Source organism: Schistocerca americana, chromosome 8 (genome assembly GCF_021461395.2).
Source record: "Schistocerca americana isolate TAMUIC-IGC-003095 chromosome 8, iqSchAmer2.1, whole genome shotgun sequence".
NCBI lineage: Eukaryota > Metazoa > Arthropoda > Insecta > Orthoptera > Acrididae > Schistocerca > Schistocerca americana.
The window spans coordinates 250,190,382-250,212,819 of NC_060126.1; the positions used below are offsets into that span (position 1 = coordinate 250,190,382).

The 22,438-nt window shown below is 39.3% G+C and overlaps 1 protein-coding gene across 1 annotated transcript in view; it reads left to right on the plus strand.

Moving 5' to 3' along the window:
• The window catches only part of LOC124545739 (cubilin-like), a 718,402-nt gene that overhangs the window by 550,692 nt on the left and 145,272 nt on the right, over positions 1-22,438 (plus strand). The window contains exons 49-50 of the mRNA XM_047124681.1: positions 9,063-9,288; positions 14,750-14,934. Coding sequence (XP_046980637.1) covers positions 9,063-9,288; positions 14,750-14,934 — 411 coding nt within the window. The remainder of the gene's footprint in view (positions 1-9,062; positions 9,289-14,749; positions 14,935-22,438) is intronic.

Sequence of the window (22,438 nt, forward strand, 5' to 3'; positions counted from 1 at the left end):
AGATCAGTCGGACTACCTTTTTAGCACTAGTGCCTATACCATACAATTTGTTCAATACACTCACATTGATTGTCAATACTGATTAAAAAATAAAGGAAAATTCAGTCAAGGATATCACAAATTATGAGAAAGTATTGCTGATCCGCACTTACTTTCAGGAGAAATGTCGATACTTCTGACAGACTTGTATAAAACTATATACACTATCCTAGCTTTAGAAATTAATAATTCTTTCCTTGGGGAAGGAAAGAGGAATGGATTGGGGAAAGTTAAAAATGAGTGGGGAACACTCAGACTCCAGGATAAGATGGGCCCACCCGTTGTAAGGATGTCTGGGGTCTGAGAGACCTGCCCTTACTTTTTTATCTTCCCCAATTCATCCTTCTCTCCTTAATTGCAAATGTTAGGATAGTGTGTGTACTTTTATATGAGCCTATTGGCAGTGTGACATCTCTCCACAATGCAAGTACTGATCAGAAATTCTGTTTCTTAACAACTAATCTGCAGTTTCATATCACTCTCCCACTTCTTATTGTCTTTATTTAATCTACTTCATATTACCTTTCTTATGCCTTATTTCATTTTCTTTTGTTCCCTTTACCACGCAATATTATTTTTTCTAACCATTCCACTGCTCTCTCTCTCTCTCTCTCTCTCTCTCTCTCTCTCTCTCTCTCTCCCCCTCCCTCCCTCTCTCCTTCTCCCTCTCCCCCTCCCTCCCCCTCTCTCCTCTCTTTCTCTCTCTCTCTCTCTCTCTCTCTCTCTCTCTCTCTCTCTCTCTCTCTCTCTCTCTCTCTCTCTCCACCCCACCCCACCCCCCTCCGCAGATTCGATTTGTTCAATTGTCCCTTTCATCAACTCATTGTATCTTGCATAATTCCTTAGCTTCTGATCATACTCTTATTTCAGTTACCCTCATTCACCCACTGCCATTAGTACATTATTAGTGTCTTTCTAATGAAAACTTTGTTTATTATATCTTAAATCATGTATATCAGGATGTCATAATCACAAGAAACAAAACTGACATTCTGCAGATCGGAGTGTGGAATTTTGGTTTCCTTAATCAGGCAGATTGGTTAGATAACTTAAAAAGAGAAATGGAAAGGTTGAAATTAAATGTAGTGAGATTTAGTGAAGTTCAGTTGCAGGAAGAACAGGACTTTTGGTCAGGTTAATGCACAGTTATAAATGCAGTCATATAGGGGTAATGCAGGAGTAGATATAATAATGAATAAAATAGAAATGCATGTAAACTACTATGAACAGCATAGCGAATGCATTAAAGGAGCTAGGATGGATTCGAATCCCATACCTATCACAGCAGTACTGGTTTGTATGCCAACTACCTCTGCAGATGATGAAATGACTGAAGAAATGTATAATGAGACAAAAGAAATTATTGAGATAGTTATGGGAGATGAAAGTTAAATTGTGATGGGTGACTGGAATTCAGTAGTAGGAACAGGAAGAGAAGGAAAAATAGTAGGTGAATATGGACTAGGGGGGGAAGGAATAAAAGAATGAAAGAGGAATTTGCCTGGTAGAATTTTGGAGAGCATAATTTAATCATCATTAACACGTGATTTAAGAAACATAAAAGAAGACTGTATACGTAAGAGACCTAGAGTCACCAAAAGGTTTCAGATTGATTATATTATGGTAACACAGAGATTTTGGAACCTGATTTTAAACTGTAAGAGATTTCCCGGGACAGACTTGGACTCTTGACCATGATTTATTGGTTATGAAATATAGACTAAAACTGAAGAAACTGCAAAAAATGAGTAAAGTGAGGAGATCGGACCTGAGTATATTGTAAGCTCCAGATGTTGTTGAGAGTTTCAGGGAGAGCATTAGGCAATGGTTGACTTCAGCAGGTGAAAGGAATACAGTTGAAGATGAAGGGATAGCTTTGAGAGATGAAATAATGAAGATAGCAGAAGATCAAAAAGGTAGAAAGACAACACCTAGTAGAAATCCTTGGATAACACAGGAGAAACTGAATTAATCGATTAAAGAAGAAAATACACTAAAGCACCATAGAAACTACTGTAGGCATACATATTCAAATGCAGAGATATGTAAACAGGCAGAATACGGCAGTGCGGTCAGCAACACCTATATAAGACAACAAGTGTCTGGCACAGTTGTTACATCAGTTGTAGCTGCTACAATGGCAGGTTATCAAGATTTAAGTGAGTTTCAACATGGTGTTATAGTCACTGCACAAGCAATGGGACACAGCATCTCCAAGGTAGTGATGAAGTGGGGATTTTTCCGTATGACCATTGCATGAGGTACCGAGAATATCAGGAATCCATTAAAACATCAGATCTCTGATATTGCTGTGGCTGGAAAATGATCCTGCAAGAACAGGGCCAACAATGAGTGAATAGAATCGTTCAACGTGACAGAAGTGCAACCCTTCTGCAAATTGCTGCAGATTTCAATGAGCCATCAACAAGCGTCAGCATGCAACCGTTCAATGAAACATCATCAATGTGGGCTTTCCGAGCCAAAGGTCCACTTGTGTACTCTCAACGACTGCATGGCACAAAGCTTTACACCTTGCCTGGGCCCATCAACACTGACATTTGACTGTTGATGAGTAGAAACATGTTGTCCGGTCAGACGAATCTTGTTTGAAATTGTAACGAGTGGATGGACATGTACGGGTATGGTGACAACCTCATGAACCCATGGACCCTGTATGTCAGTAGGGGACTGTTCAAGCTGGTGGAGCCTCTGTAATGGTTTGGGCAAACATATGTTTATAGCATTTGTAGACTTAGAGAAAGCTTTTAACAATGTTGATTGGAATACTCTTTCGCTCTTTGATATTCTGAAAGTATCAAAGTAAAATACAGGCAGTGAAAGGATATTTACAACTTATATACAAACCAGATGGCAGTTATGAGAGCCATGGGCCATGAAAGGGAAGGAATGGTTGAGAATGGAATGAGCTGGGCTTTTAGGGTACCTCTGATGTTACTCAATCTGTACAGTGTGCAAGCAGTAAAGGAAACCAAAGAAGAATTAGGAGTAGGAGTTAAAGTTCAGGGAGGAGAAATAAAAACCTTGAGGTTTCCCCGATGGTACTATAATTGACCTGGAAGAGCAGTTGAATAAATTGGATAGTCTCTTGAAAGGAAGATGTAAGATGAGCATCAACAAAAGTAAGACAAGGGTAATGGAATGTAGTCAAATTAAATCAGATTATGCTGGGGGAATTAGATTAGGAAACAAGTCACCAAAACAGGGTGTATACGACCCGGGACAACCGGGAGATCCAGGAAAAACCCGGGAATTTTTTCATCCGGGAGAAAACCGTAAAAAACCCTGGAATTTTTTAGAATTCCGGGAATTTTTCATTGTTTTACTTTTCAGTTAAATTTTTGTAACTTTGACTGGTAAGAACCAATACTCTAACAAAGAATATTACTGTATCTCGCTACTGCAGCAATAAAAAACGAACGAGAGAAGAAAAAAGAAAATAAAACTTAAGTTGCAAAGGAAATGCACCATATACAACAACAAACCACATTGCTCTTACAAGCGTTTGCCAACAGCAAAACGTGTCAAAGGCTTTAGGAAGACTATTCATGACAACAAATTGCCTCCGATGAGCGTGACGTCACAATTGTTTACATTAGATTAGTTTGAGCGGTTGCGAGCGAGCTTACGCGCGTGTACACTTGAGCCGCACTTCAGTAGTACCCTCTCCCGCTTCTGGCTACAGAAGTGTGGCAGTTAGCAGTATAAGCAATAGCAGCAAGCTGCCAGATGCTATCCGGAAAAATTTTACTGGTGCGCCTAAGCTGCCAGATTCACGTATGCGCAACAGGCCCGGAACTAGGGGGCGGGGGCAAACAGGGGTATCTGTCCCAGGCGACAGTTTCAGTGGGGGAAGGGGAGGGAGGCGCCAAATTCATATTATTGAGGAAATAGACCTTGTTTCACAAAGCGCCGAGCATCCAGCGCTAGTTGGTATATCGATTACTCGTATGATTTTGAACGCATCCCTGTTGGTTTTTGAACAAATTCCAAGTTGATTTCTGAAATAATCGCAAGTTGATTTTTGAATGCTTGCATAGTGTACATGATGTCTCTGCCAGGGGAATTCTTGTCGCATCTAGAAATAAACTTTCCTGCAGACCAAAGGGGACGGGTCTATATGAGCTGGGCGGAATAAAGCTGAACGGGTGAATGCCAATCGCCGTTTATGTGGTTCATTGGGTTTGCAAATGATCAGCGTTGTTATAACTACTAGTGAATTCCATAGATTCAGACTACCAGAGTGGAAATCAACGAATAAAAGGAATAACAGGCAACAAATATTGCGTATTGTCTCCTCCGTATATCCAAGAAAATGAAATTTTGACAGAAAATTTTTGGCCAGACCGCCACACTACTAAGGGCCAGTTATACAGTCTCCGGCTAGCAGCCGCCAAAGTTCTATTGTGGGAGTAGTGTGGAAAACGCGTTGTACGAACATGTAATAACACCTAACCGGAGAATAAATGCTGGTTAACTAAACTGGTGATTGTGGCAGGGTTAGTGAAGTTAACCAGAGAATAAGTTTTGACACTGGCAGGAATAGTTACAGAATTAGTGATGAAAAGATTGTTTGTTAGATTAAGGAAGGAGAAGAAACGGGGGGACACACAAATTACGGAAGAATATGACGATTCCAAATTTATATAAAAATTTCGTACTATTACTTTTCGATCTAATGCTTCAGAAGCTAGAGAGTATGAATGAAATGTGAAACTGTTTCCTAACATAAAACGTTTTGCTTGTAGTTGGCCTAATAGGAATGTGATATGGTACTTAGTGAATTATATTCCGTCTGGTCTTGGGTTCAATTTGTATTAACAGGTTTTTTAGTATTAGACAACATCATTTCTTTTCTTGAAGTGGCAAAACGTTTGATGAAGTTTGGTGAGATAATAGATCCTTTCACAAAAAGGAAAGGACACCATGTAAAGCTGCAGCAAGGTCAGAGAGAAATTAAGGACTGAAGCAATGTGTACTGTCTTGCTTGTCACTTGTCTTTACTCGTTTTATGTATCCTATATTTAATTTTATGTCACACAAAACAGCAAGTTATTAGTTAATAGGCTGTAAAGAGGGGCAGGATGTCAAACCGGCCAACTTGGAGCAGGAGAGGCACCACAGGACATTTTAATTTCCACTGTCCTGAATATAGTTTGATGACTCCCATTACAAAATATTATATGTTTGAATTCCACAGAGCGAAATTCAGAGACGTGTGACAGAAGAATGCTGTGTGAAGAGGCATGGCACTGCACTTTGGCACACTTAAGACCAAATAACATGTCTCACTTTCCCTCGAGCATATATGTTTCATGTATCAGACTCTTCAGAAATATGTGCGCTACAAAATTAAGATATTTTATAAAAGTTGATTTTTTTTAAATTTTTGGCGTTCAGCCTCAAACGCTCGAGGGAGGGGGAGCGCCACTATCTAGTATTGCCCCAGTTTGGAAATATCGTCGATCCAGACCTGATGCACAGAGCAGTCTGAGTTGTAGTGGGGAGGTGGTAGTCTCCACGTGACCCATGTGTACGTTCAGTGATTTTGCTGTTTCCTCTTCGTTTATTGCTCTCACATCAAATGAAAACAAAACGGATGTCTTGGCCGAGAGCTATCAAGTCAATTAAAATACATTCACATAATTACGCAGGGCTAAAATATGTTGTTAGTTTCAGATTTTATTTTATTTTTTTTCTATCTTTTTGACAGTCAACCGTTGAGCGTCTTGCAGAACAATGAAGTTATTTTTGTCGATTTGTCAAAGAAATTTTACTTTTATTAATCTTTTCTGCTGAGGCAGTCAATTTATTTGAAATGAAGTGTTTAATTCCACACTATTGACTAGTTTCAACTGTTAACTGCATTTAAAGTTCACGTTTTCATCTTTTAGCACTTATGGCATTATGCCTTCATAAGGAACCAAACATTAGATAATACAGTACTGTAGAGATTGGCAAACTGAAACACGCAACTGTTTCGAAACAAATGAAACACTACAATGTAATGTTTCGATACGCTGTTTCGAAACAGTGAAACAGTTTGTGTTCTGCAATCTAATAAACCTACACATTTTATCATCTGGAATGTCTACTGTATAAGTATGTCCACATAAACACAAATGAGTTGCGAGAGCGCTAATCATATCCCAGAAAGTATGAAATTATCACTTAGGCGTCTTGGCAGTTTCGTATTTCTGCAGAAAATGTGCTGCTTTTGTGTCGTGTGGCTTTCATACTTTTCAATTGGCTGAGGACAGCCATAGCTGAAGACAGAAAGGCCACCACGAACGGAACTGGAGGTGGGAGCAAACTGCAGAAACAACGGATATGCTACTGGAATTCCCACATTCCGTTAGTATGGGTAATATACCCATCCTGCTAATTGCCATGCACACAAAGGGAATCATTGAGGATAATAGGCACAGTGACTATAGACTCACAAATAACGCCAAATAATTCGAATAAATAACAAAATATAACAGAAAAAAATTTTGTCTTTCAAGGTGTTTTGAACCGTTACTATAAATTCACCATGCTTCCTAGTCCTTCCCGTTCACCATTACACTATCAGTGATATGTCAAACAGATTGCTTGCAATTATACCTACATCAGATTTATGTATATGTCTAACAACTGTCACTCTACGCCTTTTTTTATTCAAAATGTTGTAGGCTTACTTACGTTTCTTAATATGATTACTGTACATGAACAGAGAAGCGTATGTTATCAAAAAGTGTAATTTAACTGAATGATTTTCACATATTTATTATTTTGAATGTGAATAGTATGCGTTGTTTTATTGCTTGGTTAGTGTTTATAAAGCAGATATTACGCCATTTTGGAATATGACAGTCAGCTAGAAACGAAGCTTTATTTTCGGATATCTTAAGCTTCATGCTATTGTTTGTCACAAAGATTTTGACACTCTTGAAAGTGTTTCATGAAGTGGTATGTTAAATGTGTTTCAGTACCTGTGCCGAGCCCGAATCTCGTCCGACACAGAGGGGAATGAAACATCACTGTTTCGATACAATTAGTCCGTTCCAAGCACTGGTGGACTGAAACAGCCTTATTCTGAAACAACGATACAGTTTCTGTGTCTGGCTCGAGACCGAATGTGGCCCAGTTATCCGAGACAGGGGTGGAATGAAACACCTTTGTTTCGAAACAGTGAACCGTAGCCGTTCCGAAACACTGAAACAGTTCCACGTATCGATACATTGTATCAAAACATAGAAACAGTGGCCAAGTCTTCAGTACTGGTACTCCAAGAAAATTTACATCTGAATCTGGACATACGAATGTGCACTTTAAGCCGAATGATGTATTTTAGTGTGGTTCACGAAATTCCGATGCTCTTGGAGTATCCTCTAATGTCTTGTTTCTTTTATGACATAATGTAAGATCTTTTAATGTTTTACACGTACGAAAGCAACGGGCTTCCTGCGTCACTGTAGCTGCGCAAGCACGGCGACGCCTGTTATCTGGCAGTGTCTGACAACTGCTGAAACGAATCTAACAGGTCGCGGGAAAATATTCAGAATGGTTCTTTGAAAAGCATTACTTTCAAAGTACAACCATTTACAATATTTTCGAGGCGGAAGATCAGACATTTATGTCGTTGTTAGAAATTTTACAGGCACTTTGTGTGATATATCTTAAAGTGTAACATGCGCCAAAAACACCCTTGCAGCTTATTAATCTTAGAGACCAATATTATACATAAAAGCTTTTCTTTTCTTTTAGCAGCACTATGTATATTCATTTAAACTATTATCTTTTCCTATTTGTGTGTTAGCGCTACTTAACAGTGATGTTGCTTTTGGCTACGCTCTGAATATCCGCTGTCATTGGCCGGCGAGATCGTTTGTAATGAGCTACGACTGGCTTACAAAAGCACATCAGAATCTCTATTTCAGTCCTTCGGAAAGAAACGTGCGGTGTTTGGTGGAATTGGAATTTATACTTTCGTAATACGAAAATATGCAGTATGCATGTTGCTTCACATCAGACATCTTTCCAAAACGTATTTTTTCCCCTGAGTTTCGTTTTCTAAAGTGCCTGGAAATTTTACTCCGATGTATAAAACCACACCCACTGAAAGGATTGATAGGTTTCACTGTTCCGAGGAAAATTGTACTGCTACTTAACACAGAAAAAGTGTGTTTTCATCCGGGAGAAATTCTATTTTTAACCGGGAAATCCGGGATTTTTTTTTCTTTTTTTTTTTTCTCGTCCACGTATACACCCTGTAAAAGTAGTAGCTGAGTTTTACTACTTGGGCAGTAAAATAACTGATGATGGCCAAAATGTAGACTGACAATGGCAAGAAAATAATTTACGAAGAAGAGAAATTTGTTAACATCAAATATAGACTTATGTGTTAGGAAGCCTTTTATGAAGGCATTTGTCTGGAATGTAGCCATGTATGGAAGTGAAACACGGATGACAAAAAGTTTAAACAGGAAGAGAATAGAAACTTTGAAATATGGTGTGACAGAAAAATACTGAAGATTAGATGAGTACATCACGAAACTAATAAGGAAGTAGTGAATAGAATTGGGAGACAAGAAGCTAGTCTCACAACTTGATTAAAAGGAGGGATTGGTTGCTACAACACATGCTAAGATATCAAAGGATCACCAATTTAGTATTGGAGGGAAGTGTGGGAAGTGTACATTGTAGAGGGAGAGCAAGAGATGAGTACCATAAGCAGACTCAGAGGGATGTAGGTTACAGTACTTAATTTTTTGGGGGGGAGGGGGGGGGGGGAGGTATTTCTGAACTTGCTAATCCAAATACAATTTCTTCCACTGCTTTGTCTCTATATCTCTCTCTCCCTTTTGGGTTATATTTAAAGCAATTATTTTGAGTTCAAAGTTCTGATGGTTTTACATTAACTGTTCTTTTTTTCTATTAGTAAAAATAGCTATCTATTTACTGATTTAATTTGTAGCCTCAGTTTTCAGATGTGTGTTTCATATAAATAATTGTTAGCACAGGTGCATTTCTACCAAGTGAACTTTCGTGGAGGACCTGGAGAAGAACATTATTTTGCCATTCATAATGGAGGAAGCATTGATTCCCCAGAGATTGTGCATTTAACAGCAGGTACAATCACTGCAACAGATGTAATTTCAGAAACCAACTACGTCTGGATTGAATACCACACAGGCCCTAACCCTTCAGGGCCTGGCTTCAGTCTACACACATCTCCAGTAATTTCAGGTTAGCCATTTCATGCCCAATTTATGAAATCATTTGATGAATCCTTCATTGACTGCTACAAATTCATTTTTAGAGTTTCTCTCTGCATGAACATGAATAGGATATGTGCTTACAACTGCTTTACATGTTTAATGTAAAATAAACTTCTTTGATTCAAGTCTGCTGTAAAGTCTAGTTACAATCTGAAGTATGGGGGCTACTCATTGCCCAATTAAAAGATTGCCAAGAAAGACTCTTGTAGTAGTTTTATTTTACAATTACATGCTCTGCATTACTGTAGAAAAGGAAACAGTGAGCAGCTAATCGGCACATAAACCAGCTATAAATCATTGCTAAGCTTTTGCATTATGTCATTCTTTGTGCTAACTTGCATGGCTATGTTGTCCTTGTGGTACCACAGTATAGTTAGAACAGGTATCCAGCTGGAAAAATGCGATTTTTTTAGTTAATTTTGAGTCCAGACATTGTCTGCCTGAGGAGGAGACCATGTTTGGAAGAACATTGATTCAACTCTCCATCTGGCCACTGAGTTCTCCGTTTTTCATGTTGTCCCAAAATCAGTTAAAGCAAATACTGCAATGGTTCCATTGGAAATGGTACAGTAAATTGCCGTCTACAGTCTGATACCATGCTCCACCTTCAGTGACCTCTAGATTGGTGCTACATTCACCTTTATTTCCTTCTGTCTTGTTTATGTACCTGTCAGTGATCAACTCCTCAATTATGCAGTGAGTGATTAGCTGTACTCCTTCCTATATTTACGTTCCACTCAGAGTTTTCCAGTGTCATTTGACTCTTCCTCTTCTCCCTCTTCTTCTTCTTCTTCTTCATCATCATCTTCTCTATGTACATATTAAGTATATAAACCCAAACAACTGATACAATTCGGAACTGAGTTATTATTACCCTGCTTCATATTCCTATGACACCACATTGTGGAAAAGGACAGTAATCATGTTCATGACTTCCTGACTGTGCAGTTGGTTTTCTTGTAGACTATCTCTGACAGTTATAGAGATGTGATAGTCAAGATCCTGTTCCAGACTGTATGGTGGTGACAGCAATTTCCGCAGTGTACCTGATGCATTAGTTTCCATATTTTCTTGGTAATGTGATTGCTCACATTATTATGGAAGATCTCATTGGTACAGTATATTGAAGTTTACAGGCAATTTACAATCTTAGTAAATAAAAATTTGAGTGGCAGGTTTACTGTAGAGAGTACCATTTATTCCAATGCTCAAGTTAGTGTTGTTACTAATAATATTCCAGAGTAGACAGTAGAAGTGGATTGTAATATCAGAAAAGATGACAGTATAAAATATTTAGAAAGACCCTCCACAACTTTTATTTCATGAATGTGGCAAGTGGAAGGGCAATTGGGTACCATGCTGAACCCATGAAGTTCCAGGATAAATGCAGAGAAATAGAAGAAAGAAGACTTTGTTGCTGATACATACAGTGTTCAGTTTTTGGCAAGGTGCTCCTAGCCATTCTCCACATAGTAAGCATTATTAATTTCCAATTGGGCTCTATCCTTAATATATTTGTATCTCAGTTTCTCTTTTTCTTCATTCTCTTTAATTTTGATCTACTGAAATCTCTGAAAAACCAAATCTGCATCTACACAATGGTGTGCTTTGCAGTTCATTTTCGTACAAGGTTATATTCCAGATGAATACTTTCAGTAAAGATTTCCTAAAGCTTAATTTATATTCATTATTAATAAATCTCTTTTTTCACAAATCCTTTTCATGACTTCGTGAGTCTGCATTTTGTATCCTCTCTACTGCATCCATTTTCAGTCGTTTTGCTCCCTAAATAGTAAACTGATGTACTACTTTTAATGTCTCATTTTGTAATGTAATTCCCTCAGCATTGCCTGATTTAACTTGAGTATCTTCCATTACTCTTGGTTGACTTTTGTTGAAATATGCCTTCTCATCTCTTCTCAAGACACTTGCGTTTTCTTTTCAACTGATTTTCCAAGTCCTTTTTCATCTCTCACAAAATTACAATGTTATCAGTAAACTTCAAAGTTTTGATTTCTTCTGCTTCATCGTTAATTCCTTTTCCAAATTTGTCCTCATTTTTTCCATTATTGCTCGCTCAAGGTACAGATTCAATAACATGGAGATAGGCTATAACCCTTTCTTACCCATCTGAACTACTGCTCTCTTTCAGTGTCTTTTGACTCTTATATTTGTCGTCTGGTAGTACAAGTTGTGGAAAACCCTTCACTCCCTGATTTTATCCTTGCTGCCATCAGAATTTCAAGGAATGTATTCCAGCCAGCTTTGGCAAAAACTCTCTCTAAATATACAAATACACCAAACAAAAGTTTGCCTCTGTTTAGTCACTATTCTAAGATAAGTCACAGTGTCATGCTGCCTTACATGTTCCCAAATTTCTCCTGAACCAAAACTGATATGTGAGGTAACTTTCTGACATGTATTCCAGTCTTTTGTGAACAATTTGTATCAGTATTTACAAACTAATGATTCTGTGATATTCACAACTGTCAATACTATTCTTCTTTGTAATTGGTGTTATTGCATTCTTTATGAAGTTTGAGGGAAGTTCACGTGTCTCATATACTGGGTGGAATACTTGTGTCATGATTGATTCTCCCAAGGATTTTAATAATCTGAAGTGAATGTTTTCTATTTCAGGCACCTTGTTTCAGCATGTGCCTCAGCACTTTGTCAAATTCTTCTCACAATTTCATAACTCTCATATCTTCATCTACTTCCTCATCCATTTCCATAAGGTTGTCTACAAGTTGACTTCCTTTGCATAGCTCTTCCATATCTTCCTTTCACTAATCTGTCTTGCTTTTTCTGCAGTCTGGTGCCGTTGATAGCAAGACATCTGATTCTCTCTTCTTTGAAAGTTTCTCTAATTTTCCTGTAGGAAGCACCCATTTTTCCCATTGTAATGCATGCTTCAATAGGTTTTCAGTTCCACTCAAGCCATTCCTGCCTTGCCATCTCGAAATTCCTGTCATTCTCAATTTCTGTACATCTGTGTTCCCTTTTGCCAGCTTTGTTTGCAGATTTTTTTACATTTTTTGTTTTGTTTTGTCAATTAAATTTAATATCCTTTGTTTAGAAAAGGATCTCTCCTTGACTTTCTTTTTACCTCTTTAGTTGTCAGCTGCCTTCACTATTTCATCTGTTAAACCCAGCAGAAGTGATAAAAATGGTTTATACAGCAGCCGCATCATTACAGTATGTTTAGTCACATCTCATGTATCACAGAAATGTTTCTGTATCTAGATACATACTCAGCAAGCTGCCGTATGATACCTGGTGAAGGGTGCCCTGTACCACTACTAGTCATTTTCTTTCCTATTCCATTCACAAGTAGAGCTTGGGTAAGACAACTGTCTGCAAGCCTCCACAAAAGCCCTAATTTCTCTGATCTTACCTCTGTGGTCCTTATGCAAAATATATGTTGGCAGCTGTAGAATCATTCTGCAGTCAGCTTCAGATTTCAGTTCTCTAAATTCTCTCAATTGTGTTTCTCAAAAAGAACATCACCTATCATCCAGCAATTCCCATTTGACTTCCCAAAGCATATCCACAATACTTATGTGTTGTTCGGAACTACTGGTAACATACCTAGCAGCCTGCCTCTGAATTGCATTGATGTCTTCCTTTAATCCACTCTCAGGCAGATCCAGAACACTTAAGCAGCACTCAATAATGGATCATACTAGTGTCCTATATGCTGTCTCCTTTACAGATGAACAACACTTGTCTAAAATTGTCCCTATAAACTAGAGGTGACCATTCGCCTTCCCTACATATTAATTCCATTTCAAATAACTTTGCAGTGTTTCATCAACATTACTCTGTCAAGCAGCACACTACTAATGCTGTATTGAAACATTGCAGGTTTGCTTTTCCTGGTAATTTGCGTTAACTTACATTTTTCTACATTTACAGTTAGTTGCTATTCATCACACCAACTAGAAATTTTGTCTATGTCATCTTGTATCCTCTCAGTCAGTCAGTGACGTACCTTCCCATATACCACATCATCATCAGCAGACAGCCACACATTGTTGCTCGCCTTGCCTGTCAGATCTTTCGTGTATATGAGAAATTATATATACAAAATTACAGTGGTCCTATCCCACTTCCCTGGGGGACTCTTGTCTTTGATGAACACTCACCGTTGAGGACAACATACTGGGTTCTGTTACTTAAGAAGTCTTCGAGTCACACACATATCTGGGAATATATCCATATGTTCATACCCTTGTTAACATTCAGCTGTGGGACACAGTGGTAAATTTTTTTCATAAATATAGGAATATGGAATCTGCCTATTGCCCTCATCCATAGTTTGCGAGATATCGTGCACGGAAAGGAAAAGCTGAATTTCGAACTAGTGATGCTTTTTAGAAGCATGCTGATTTGTGGACAGGGGCTTTTCAATCTCAAGAAAATTTATAAAATTCGAACTGAGAATATGCTCAAGAATCCAGCAGCAAACTGAAGTTAAGGATATTGATCTGTAATTGCGAATGTCTGATCTTTTACTAACCTTCACTTTCTCCCAGTTGCTTGGAGCTTTGTGCTGGAAAAGAGATTCATGAAAAATGGAAGTTAAGTAAGAGGCCAGTGTTGCAGAGTACTCTTTGTGAAACAGAACTGGGAGTGCCATCCAGACCCGGGAATGTATTTGCTTTTAACTTTTTCAGTTGTTTCTCTGTGCCAGGGATGCCTATTAGTATGTCCTCCATAAAGGAGTCTCCGCAATTGCAAAATGATGACATGTTTGTATGATTCTCCTGCATGAATGATTATATTCTACTGTCATAGCAGACTGGTCAAAGAGTGATGGGCTAAAAGCCCTAGACCTGCTTAGTGATTTTATGTAGGCCAAGAATTTTCTCGGTTTCTTGGCAGAATCTTTTGTTGAGGTATGACAGTTGTATGCTTCGTATATCAATCCAGTACAGATTTACGAATTTCTACTAACTTTAGCCTGTTGTCATTTCCATGTTTTCTTTTGAACTGTGAGTGCAACACCTTTAACAATCTCCTGTGGAAGACATTATAGGAAGGTTATGTACACCATTTAAATGCCAAAATTTCAACATATTAAATCTTTTCACATACATCTTGACTGTCAATCGTTATGAGAAAATTAGAAAAAAAAAAGTTATTTTGTAATTACTTCTGTGGATATGATGTATGAAGAGAAAAAAATGATGCTGATACATTACGTATGCTCAGCTATGCCAACAATGGCGTACAAGGTAGTGCACTAGGCCAATTTCATAATTATTTTAATTCATAATTATTTTGGTAACTATAGTATTTTGTTAACTAGTGTAATGTAGTCAATCATCCCCCTTTGTTAGTTTATATATATTGGTTAGATATCCATTATTAGTATTTGACTGTATGGTAGCTCTTTTAGTAAAATACTACTCTGTAAATTTCAGGCTGTGGTGGAATCCTACATGATAACAACCGAGAACTTGTGTCTCCCAACTATCCAAAACAGTACCCAATTAACAGTGAATGTGATTGGGATATTCGTATTCCTGATGGCTATCATGTTAATCTTACTTTTATTGAGCGCTTTCAACTGGAAAACAGCACCAATTGCCAGAAGGATTACGTTGAGGTTAGTAAACATGACCAATTCTTTGTCTCACAACTTTCTCTTGTACCTTTTTTAAAAAATAAGATCTAGGTTTCTGTACCAAGACAAAAAAATTCAGGGCCTATTGAAATATTTTAATGTGTATTACAACAAAAGCTACTCTGAAAGTGCAATTTGTTTGTCACATTTTTGTGTCTTGTAGTTTAGAAAATTTATTTTTGTTATATCTGCAGTTTATATGATACTGTAGACAGTTATTTTTCCTATATAATTTTTGAACTTCATTTTATTTTAGCTATACTTGCTTTTAGTAAAAATACTTTTGTGACGTTTTGTTTGTATTAGTCAACATTAAACGTTTAATTGTGTCTGCATGTACCTGTCACGTGTTTTAAAGGTTTTAGTCAAATTTTCTTCATATTTAGATGAAGTTATCACAGGATTTACACTTCCAGCTTTGCAAAATGTACTTTTTATTCTAGAGTAGCAATTGAGAGACTCTAGAGTTATTTTGGACAATGGTTCAAATTCCTGTCTGGCCATCCAGATGTAGGTTTTCCATGATTTTCCTAAACTGCTGTAGGTAAATGCCAGGATAGTTCTTTTAAAAAGGGCACAGCCAATTGTAGTAACTCACTGGATACTACACCACCTGCTCACAACTGATGCAAGTTGGGCCGCTACAACAAGTGTAGTGCACACCAACATTCAAACAGCATGCCCGCAGCTACTCGAGGCGGCTGCCAATAGGGGCAGCCTGGTCATCGGCCTCCCTCACCGGCTCTGCTGTGTGAGCGCAGCATTATACCAGTGACACCTGACATAGAGAGACTTTTTATAAGGGCATGCACGGGTCTCCAGGTCCTGTGTTGGTAAAAATGTTCGAGATGTGTAAGCTACAGTGAAACCCTGCTTTTATACTTTTCAAGGGACTTCAAAAAATGGTGTTAAATACACTAAAATGTAAAATGTGGGAAATACCATTTCAATCTGTAAAAGTAACATAGTAGGAAACCCCCTTGCACTTTATATGTGATATATGTACATAACAGGCATCAAACAACTTGACAGAGACTTGTTTATTATCTAATGAAGGTTTATTATCTAATAAAAACCACTGATATAACTGGAACTGACAACTGTCTGGGAAGTAGGAACATTTGACTCAATGCCATATGTCATAATTGATGTTTTTGAAAGCCTGCATCTGTCATTCATCATTTAAATAATGCAATACTGCACTAGTTACTTATTCTTTCATGCTTAGCATGACATGTTTTCAGAATTTTTCCTCTTTGTCAAGTGCAAATATATATTTTGTGTGGTGTTGGAATGTGTGTTATTCTGCATCTCTTGCACTGCAGTCGTCTTTTTGAGGTTATTAGGTACTGTTCATTATCATTTATGTAGAAAACCAAACACACACACACACACACACACACACACACACACACACACACACACACACACACACACACACTATCACTCACATTGTTTGTTTGTGTAACATCACAAAAAATACATATGTAAATAATGCACTTGACAACGAGAATAAATTCGTGAACTAATGGGTCCAAAGGAACAGTTCACCAAAATGAATGGAACGAGCGAGGAATGAATTCTAAGGAGCTGTCTTTCACAGTTCACTTCAGTCACGGCTTTCTACTTATAGTTCCCGGGAACGGGAAATGACCGGTCTCGTAACCAGAGTCGGCTGGTCTTGTTCCAGCCTTGATTGTCTTTCATAGTTCACTTCGGTCGCGGCTTTCTACGTATAGTTCCTGGGAACAGGAAACGGTTGGTCTCGTTCCTGAACAGCACGTTGTCCAGTCTCGTTCCAGCCTCAGTCCCTTTCCCGTCTGCCTTGGTCTCAGTCTCAGTCTTGCTCAGCCGGACTTGTCCTTCTTTGCATGGCCACAGGTCGCAGTTCCATCTCGAGTTCTTGTTTGTTTCATTCACTTCGCATGTCCATTCTAGATCTGTTTCAAACCTTTTTTGAACTATGAACTTCTGGTTCTTTTCATATTCTATTCAGCGTCTACGACCGGTAATTAAAATGTATTTTATAATTATGTAAATCACTTAAAAATTATGTGGCATGTAATACATACATCTTTTCACGTAACAAAATGACCTATCAGCTTACTTCAACATTTCGATAAACAGCAGAAGAAATACTTGTAAAAAGGCAAGATTTTTTTTGTTACTACACATGCAAAGGACGTCGGCACGGCACACACAAGTGGCCATTTTCCGTCTTTTTTTTTATCCAAGGTAAAATAGTATGTTTATTGTTATGGAAGGCAGATCAACTTACAACTGAATGAAGCCCGCACTTCGTAATCAAGTGTATGGTGTCACATTTTGTAAAGACAATATGATAACTTCTACAATAATGTCACATCAGGAGCTGACTGCACTGTCGTGTAGTGGTTACGATACTTAACTGTTGCATGAAGGGTCGTGAGTTCAAAACTCAGCTGAACTGTACAATTTTAATTACTATATTCAGTTCAAGTAAATTCTAGAAGTATCCAGAAATGTCAATAATCATTGTCCTGGAATATTCTGTAGCTGTATATATACTGTATGTGTTCTGGACGGAGGCAGTTCACTCTGCGCTCTTGTATGTGCAAGTGCTGAATGAACCTTCGTTAAGTGAAGTTAGTGTTCGTTATTCATCTAATTACACCTTCTCCTACGTGACATTATTCTGGTGGAGATGCTGGGTATTGGAACTTATGATAGCGCACATTATCAACAACATATTGGCTTCCATCAGGCCACAACAGAGCCACCATTTACATGGCGAGAAACCCGAGTTCGAGCCATATTCAACTGATTGCAATCTATCAGAGACAGAAGAAGAAGAAGAGGACATTACGATGACAGCAACTGTGTGCCACCACATGAGACATCCTTCTGGGTTCTCTGGTGACGATGGCCAAGATCCAAACAAGTGGCTGAAGGTATATGAATGTATAGCCAAATTTAACAAATGGGATGACACCGTGTGTTTGGCTAACGAATTTTTCTACTTGGAGGGCACTGCCAAGCAATATTATGAGAACAACGAAGAGAAGTTCACAAGCTGGGAAGTATTCCAGGCGGAACTGAGCAAGTATATCAGTGACACACGATGACAGAAGTGCAAGGCTGAAGATAAATTAAAGTGCAGGGCACAGCGTCCAGGAGAAACTACAGCATCCTACATTCAAGACATCTTGGAGCTGTGTAAAATAGTGGATCCTAGAATGAAGGAGGAAGATAAGGTTGCACATCTCATGAAGGGTGTTGCTGAGTACATGTATCAAGCCCTACTCCTGACGGAGGTTTCAACAGCAGATGACTTGATAAAATGGTGCCAGTTATCGAGACAATGCATAAAAAAAAGAATTACCCACAAAAAGTTTGAATGGCTTCCAAGTATCATATCTACGTCTGTGATGAAGGAAGCAACTGATTTCACAAGTGTTCTTCGTCAGACAGTGAGAGAGGAAGTTCAGAAGGCACTTGGATGCACTTGGATTGCACAGCGAGCAAAAGACTGAGACGCTTCAAGATGTCATAAGGGAGGAAGTGGAAGAGACATTGAACCCAATCTCTCGGCCTTCATTTCCCTTTAAAATGGTGAAAAAGTCGAGAACCAGGCAGAGTTACATCCGTGCAATGCCGCATGAGGAACCTGTTTTGGCACCAAGGAAGACTGACACCTGAAGGACCGAGGATAACCAAGTAGTATGTTTCCACTGTGGACAACCGGGACATGTGGTGCACTATTGTCGAGAAAAGCGACGGATATTTGGTGACACCCGCGCCAGAAGACAGCAGACCGATCTTAGCCTACGCCAACTCCAGGACAACGAAGATGAACGAGAAGATGCAGGTCCAGGACGACGTAGGTCACCATCGCTGCAAGCTAGCCACTGGAGAGGACACTCCCCAACACACTGATCAAGGTCTCCATCACCATTTAGAAGCTACACCCGATCACCTAGCCGCCGCAACTTGGAAAACTATAGGGTACAACCTTCCTGGGAAGTGAGGCCACCGAAGAGAAATCCTCTGCTATTGATCACTACAATTGATAGGAAACTACGTTGATATCCTCATGGATGGCCTATCAGCCCAAGCTCTTGTGGACTCTGGAGCATCATATTCAGTTCTTTTCAGAAAAGTACCGTCGCCAGTTGCAGAAAACAGTATTCATTGACAACGAAACATCTCTGCTGAAAGTGGCTAATGGGAAATACATAAAATGTACAGGAAGATGTACCATTCGTGTGGGTATAAGTGGCCTTACACAGCCCTTAGAATTCATTGTCTTACAAGAGTGTAGTCATAATGTCATTTTCAGATGGGACTTTTTGGAAGCTTCTCTGGCAATTATAGATTGTGGTTGCTCGAATATTATGCTAGACGAGATGAGATACTCCGGGCAGGAAGATGCACATTCAAGTGTGTGATGACTATCTGTGCTGGATAAAGTGATCATTCCTGCAGTCAGCGCTAGAAAGTTAACTGTCACGTGTCATGCAAGCATCAACCCATGGATCTTGCAGTGGAATGTAAGAGAAGCATACCACTGAAGAATAACTTGGTCATCCCAGCCTCTGTTGTTTCATTTAAGAACAGATTCGGTGAATTGTGGATAGTTAACTGTTGCCAAAAACCGCAGATCCTTACAAGATGCATGTGCATAGCAAACGCTGAGCCGTTAATTGAAGAACAACTGAGCGTCATAGAAACCTCCTATGTCGAGTCTGTGGGCAAAATTAGCACTACAACTACGAGACAAGATCTTCTAGATTGACTATCACCAGATGTCACTAAGAAACAACAGAAGAAGCTATTTGCCATTCTTCAAGAGTTCTCTGAATTAGACATATCAATGGTGAAGCACCGAATTAGCACTGGAGACCATCAACCAATAAGCCAGAGAGCATACCATATGTCAGCAATGGAATGTCGAATAATTTGCAACGAGGTAGAGAAAATGATGAAGAATGACATCATTCAGCCTTTGCAGAGCCCATGGTCATCACCAGTGTTCCTTGTCAGAAAGAAGAATGGCAGTTGGCGCTTTTGTGTTGATTACAGGAAACTTAATAAGATATCTGAAAAGGACGTCAACCCTCTTCCACAAATTGACGATACACTAGATTGTCAGAAGGGGGCTAAGTTTTTCTCAACCATGAACGTGTACTCAGGATACTGGCAGACCGAAGTAGATAAGGCTGATCGTGATAAAACTGCATTCATCACCCCTGAGGGCCTGTGTGAGTTTAAGGTAATGCTGTTTGGTTTGTGTAATGCACCAGCAACTTTTGAGCAGATGATGGATAATCTTCTACGTCACCTGAAGTGGACGGTGTGTCTTTGTTATTTAGATGACATTATAGTGTTCTCAGAGACATTTGATGAACATATAAAAAGACTGAGGGCTGTTCTTAAGAGTCTCCAACAAGGTGGACTGAAACTTAATCCAAGAAAGAGATTCTTGGGAGCAAAAGAAATCTTTCTGTCAAATGAAGATGTGTGGCCAGACCCAGAAAAGGTGAGATCTATAACAGAATTTCCTATTCCTAAAAGTATTAGAAATGTGAGAAGCTTCCTCCTATAGTGTTCTTATTACCATCGTTTTATCAAAGACTTTCGTATGAACGCCATGCGACTCCAAGAGTTGTTAAAAGCTGATGCTAAATTTATCGGGGGTGGTGCTCAACAAGATTCTTTCGATGTGCTGTGAAAAGCTCCGACGATTGACCCTGTGCTTGGTCTGTATGATGAGAGAGCACCTACAGATCCCTGTGGGTATGGGATCGGTGCTGTTGTGGTGGAAATTTTGGATGGAAAAAAAGAAGGTTATAGCCTATGCTTCTAGAACACTCACAAAAACCAAGAGAAACTACTCAACTACAGAAAGAGAATGTCTTGCTTTGATCTGGCCCATGTGCAGATTTCAACAGTATCTCTGTGGAAGGCCATTCACAGTTGTTACAAACCGTCATTCATTTTGTTGGCTGACAGGTCTTAAGGGTCCAACACAATGACTCGCCAGGTGGGCACTACATGTTCAAGAATATGACACTACCATAGTGCACAAAAGTGGAAGAAAATGCCGAGATGCTGGCTGTCTCTCAAGAAACCCTGTGCAAGGCCATCGTGACTTTGATGAAGATAGTGACTCCCTTGCTGCACTCTAGGATCTCTCTGCTGAGCAGAAGAAGGATGCCAAGATATCCCAAATTATGCTTGCCTTAAATTGGTCAGAGTATGTGAAAGGACAATTTAAGGTAGTTAATGGTTTACTTTACAAGAAAAACTTTGGTCCGTTTGGAAAGAGGTGGCTACCAGTGATTCCTAAACACATGTGCTTAGATGTTCTACAGAAATTCCATGACACACCAGAGGTCAGACATTTAGGATTTATTAAGACCTACGATAGAATGTGCAAGAGATTTTTCTGGTCAGGTTTATTTAGGAGTGTCCATCACTATGTGTCGCACTGTAGAGAGTGCCAGAGGTGAAAGGCAGTTCCTCAGAAACCACCTGCCTGACTCATACCAATTCCACCAGCGGAAACAGCTTTCTAGTGTGTTGGGATTGACCTCTGATGATTTCCAGTGTCTGCTAGTGGCAATAAATGGATTAATGTTTGCACTGTTTATCTGACATGCTATGCCATTACAAAAGCCTTGAAAACACCCAAAGCATCCAAGGTAGCGAAATTCATCATGTAAAACATTGTATTAAAACACCTGTGCCCCAAGGTCATTAATTACGGATTGAGGGAAAGTTTTTCAATCGAATCTTGTGACAGACATAAGCCATCAGTGCAACATTACTCATCACATGGTGACTGCCTACCATCCGCAAACTACTGAACGCCTTAATAAGACCTTGGCCGACACGGTATCAGTGTTCGTCAATGCTGAGCAGAGCAACTGAGATGAGATGCTACCCTTCGTGTTGTTTGCCTACAACACTGCCAAACAAGACACCACAGGATTTACGCCATTTTTCCTGGTGCATGGGCATGAGGCGACTACAATGATGGATACAATGTTTTCGTTACATCCTGATGACGTGAACAACAACTACATCGACCAGGTGTTAACCAGAGCTGAGGAAGCTCGGCAGTTAGCTCGACTCCGTACGCTGCAGGCTGAAGAAAACGATCGCCGAAGGTATGATGCGATGCACTGCCCTGTTGTCTACCAGCCTGGTGACCTCGTCTGGATCTTCACTCCTGTTTGGAAGGTTGGTCTCTGTGAGAAGCTCCTCAGGCGCTACTTTGGACCTTATAAGGTTGTAAGACAGTTGTCTGATGTTACTTATGAAGTTGAAGATTTCGACCTCGACAAAAGACTACGAAAGATCAGAGATACGGCCCACATCCTTCGAATGAGGCCCTACAAGGATCCTGCCATCCAGGGCAAATTCGAAGCTCCAGCGACAGGCAACAAGAGGGAAAGTGACAAAGAGTTAAGTGGCAAAAGAAGTTCTAAGAAGATCACCACCA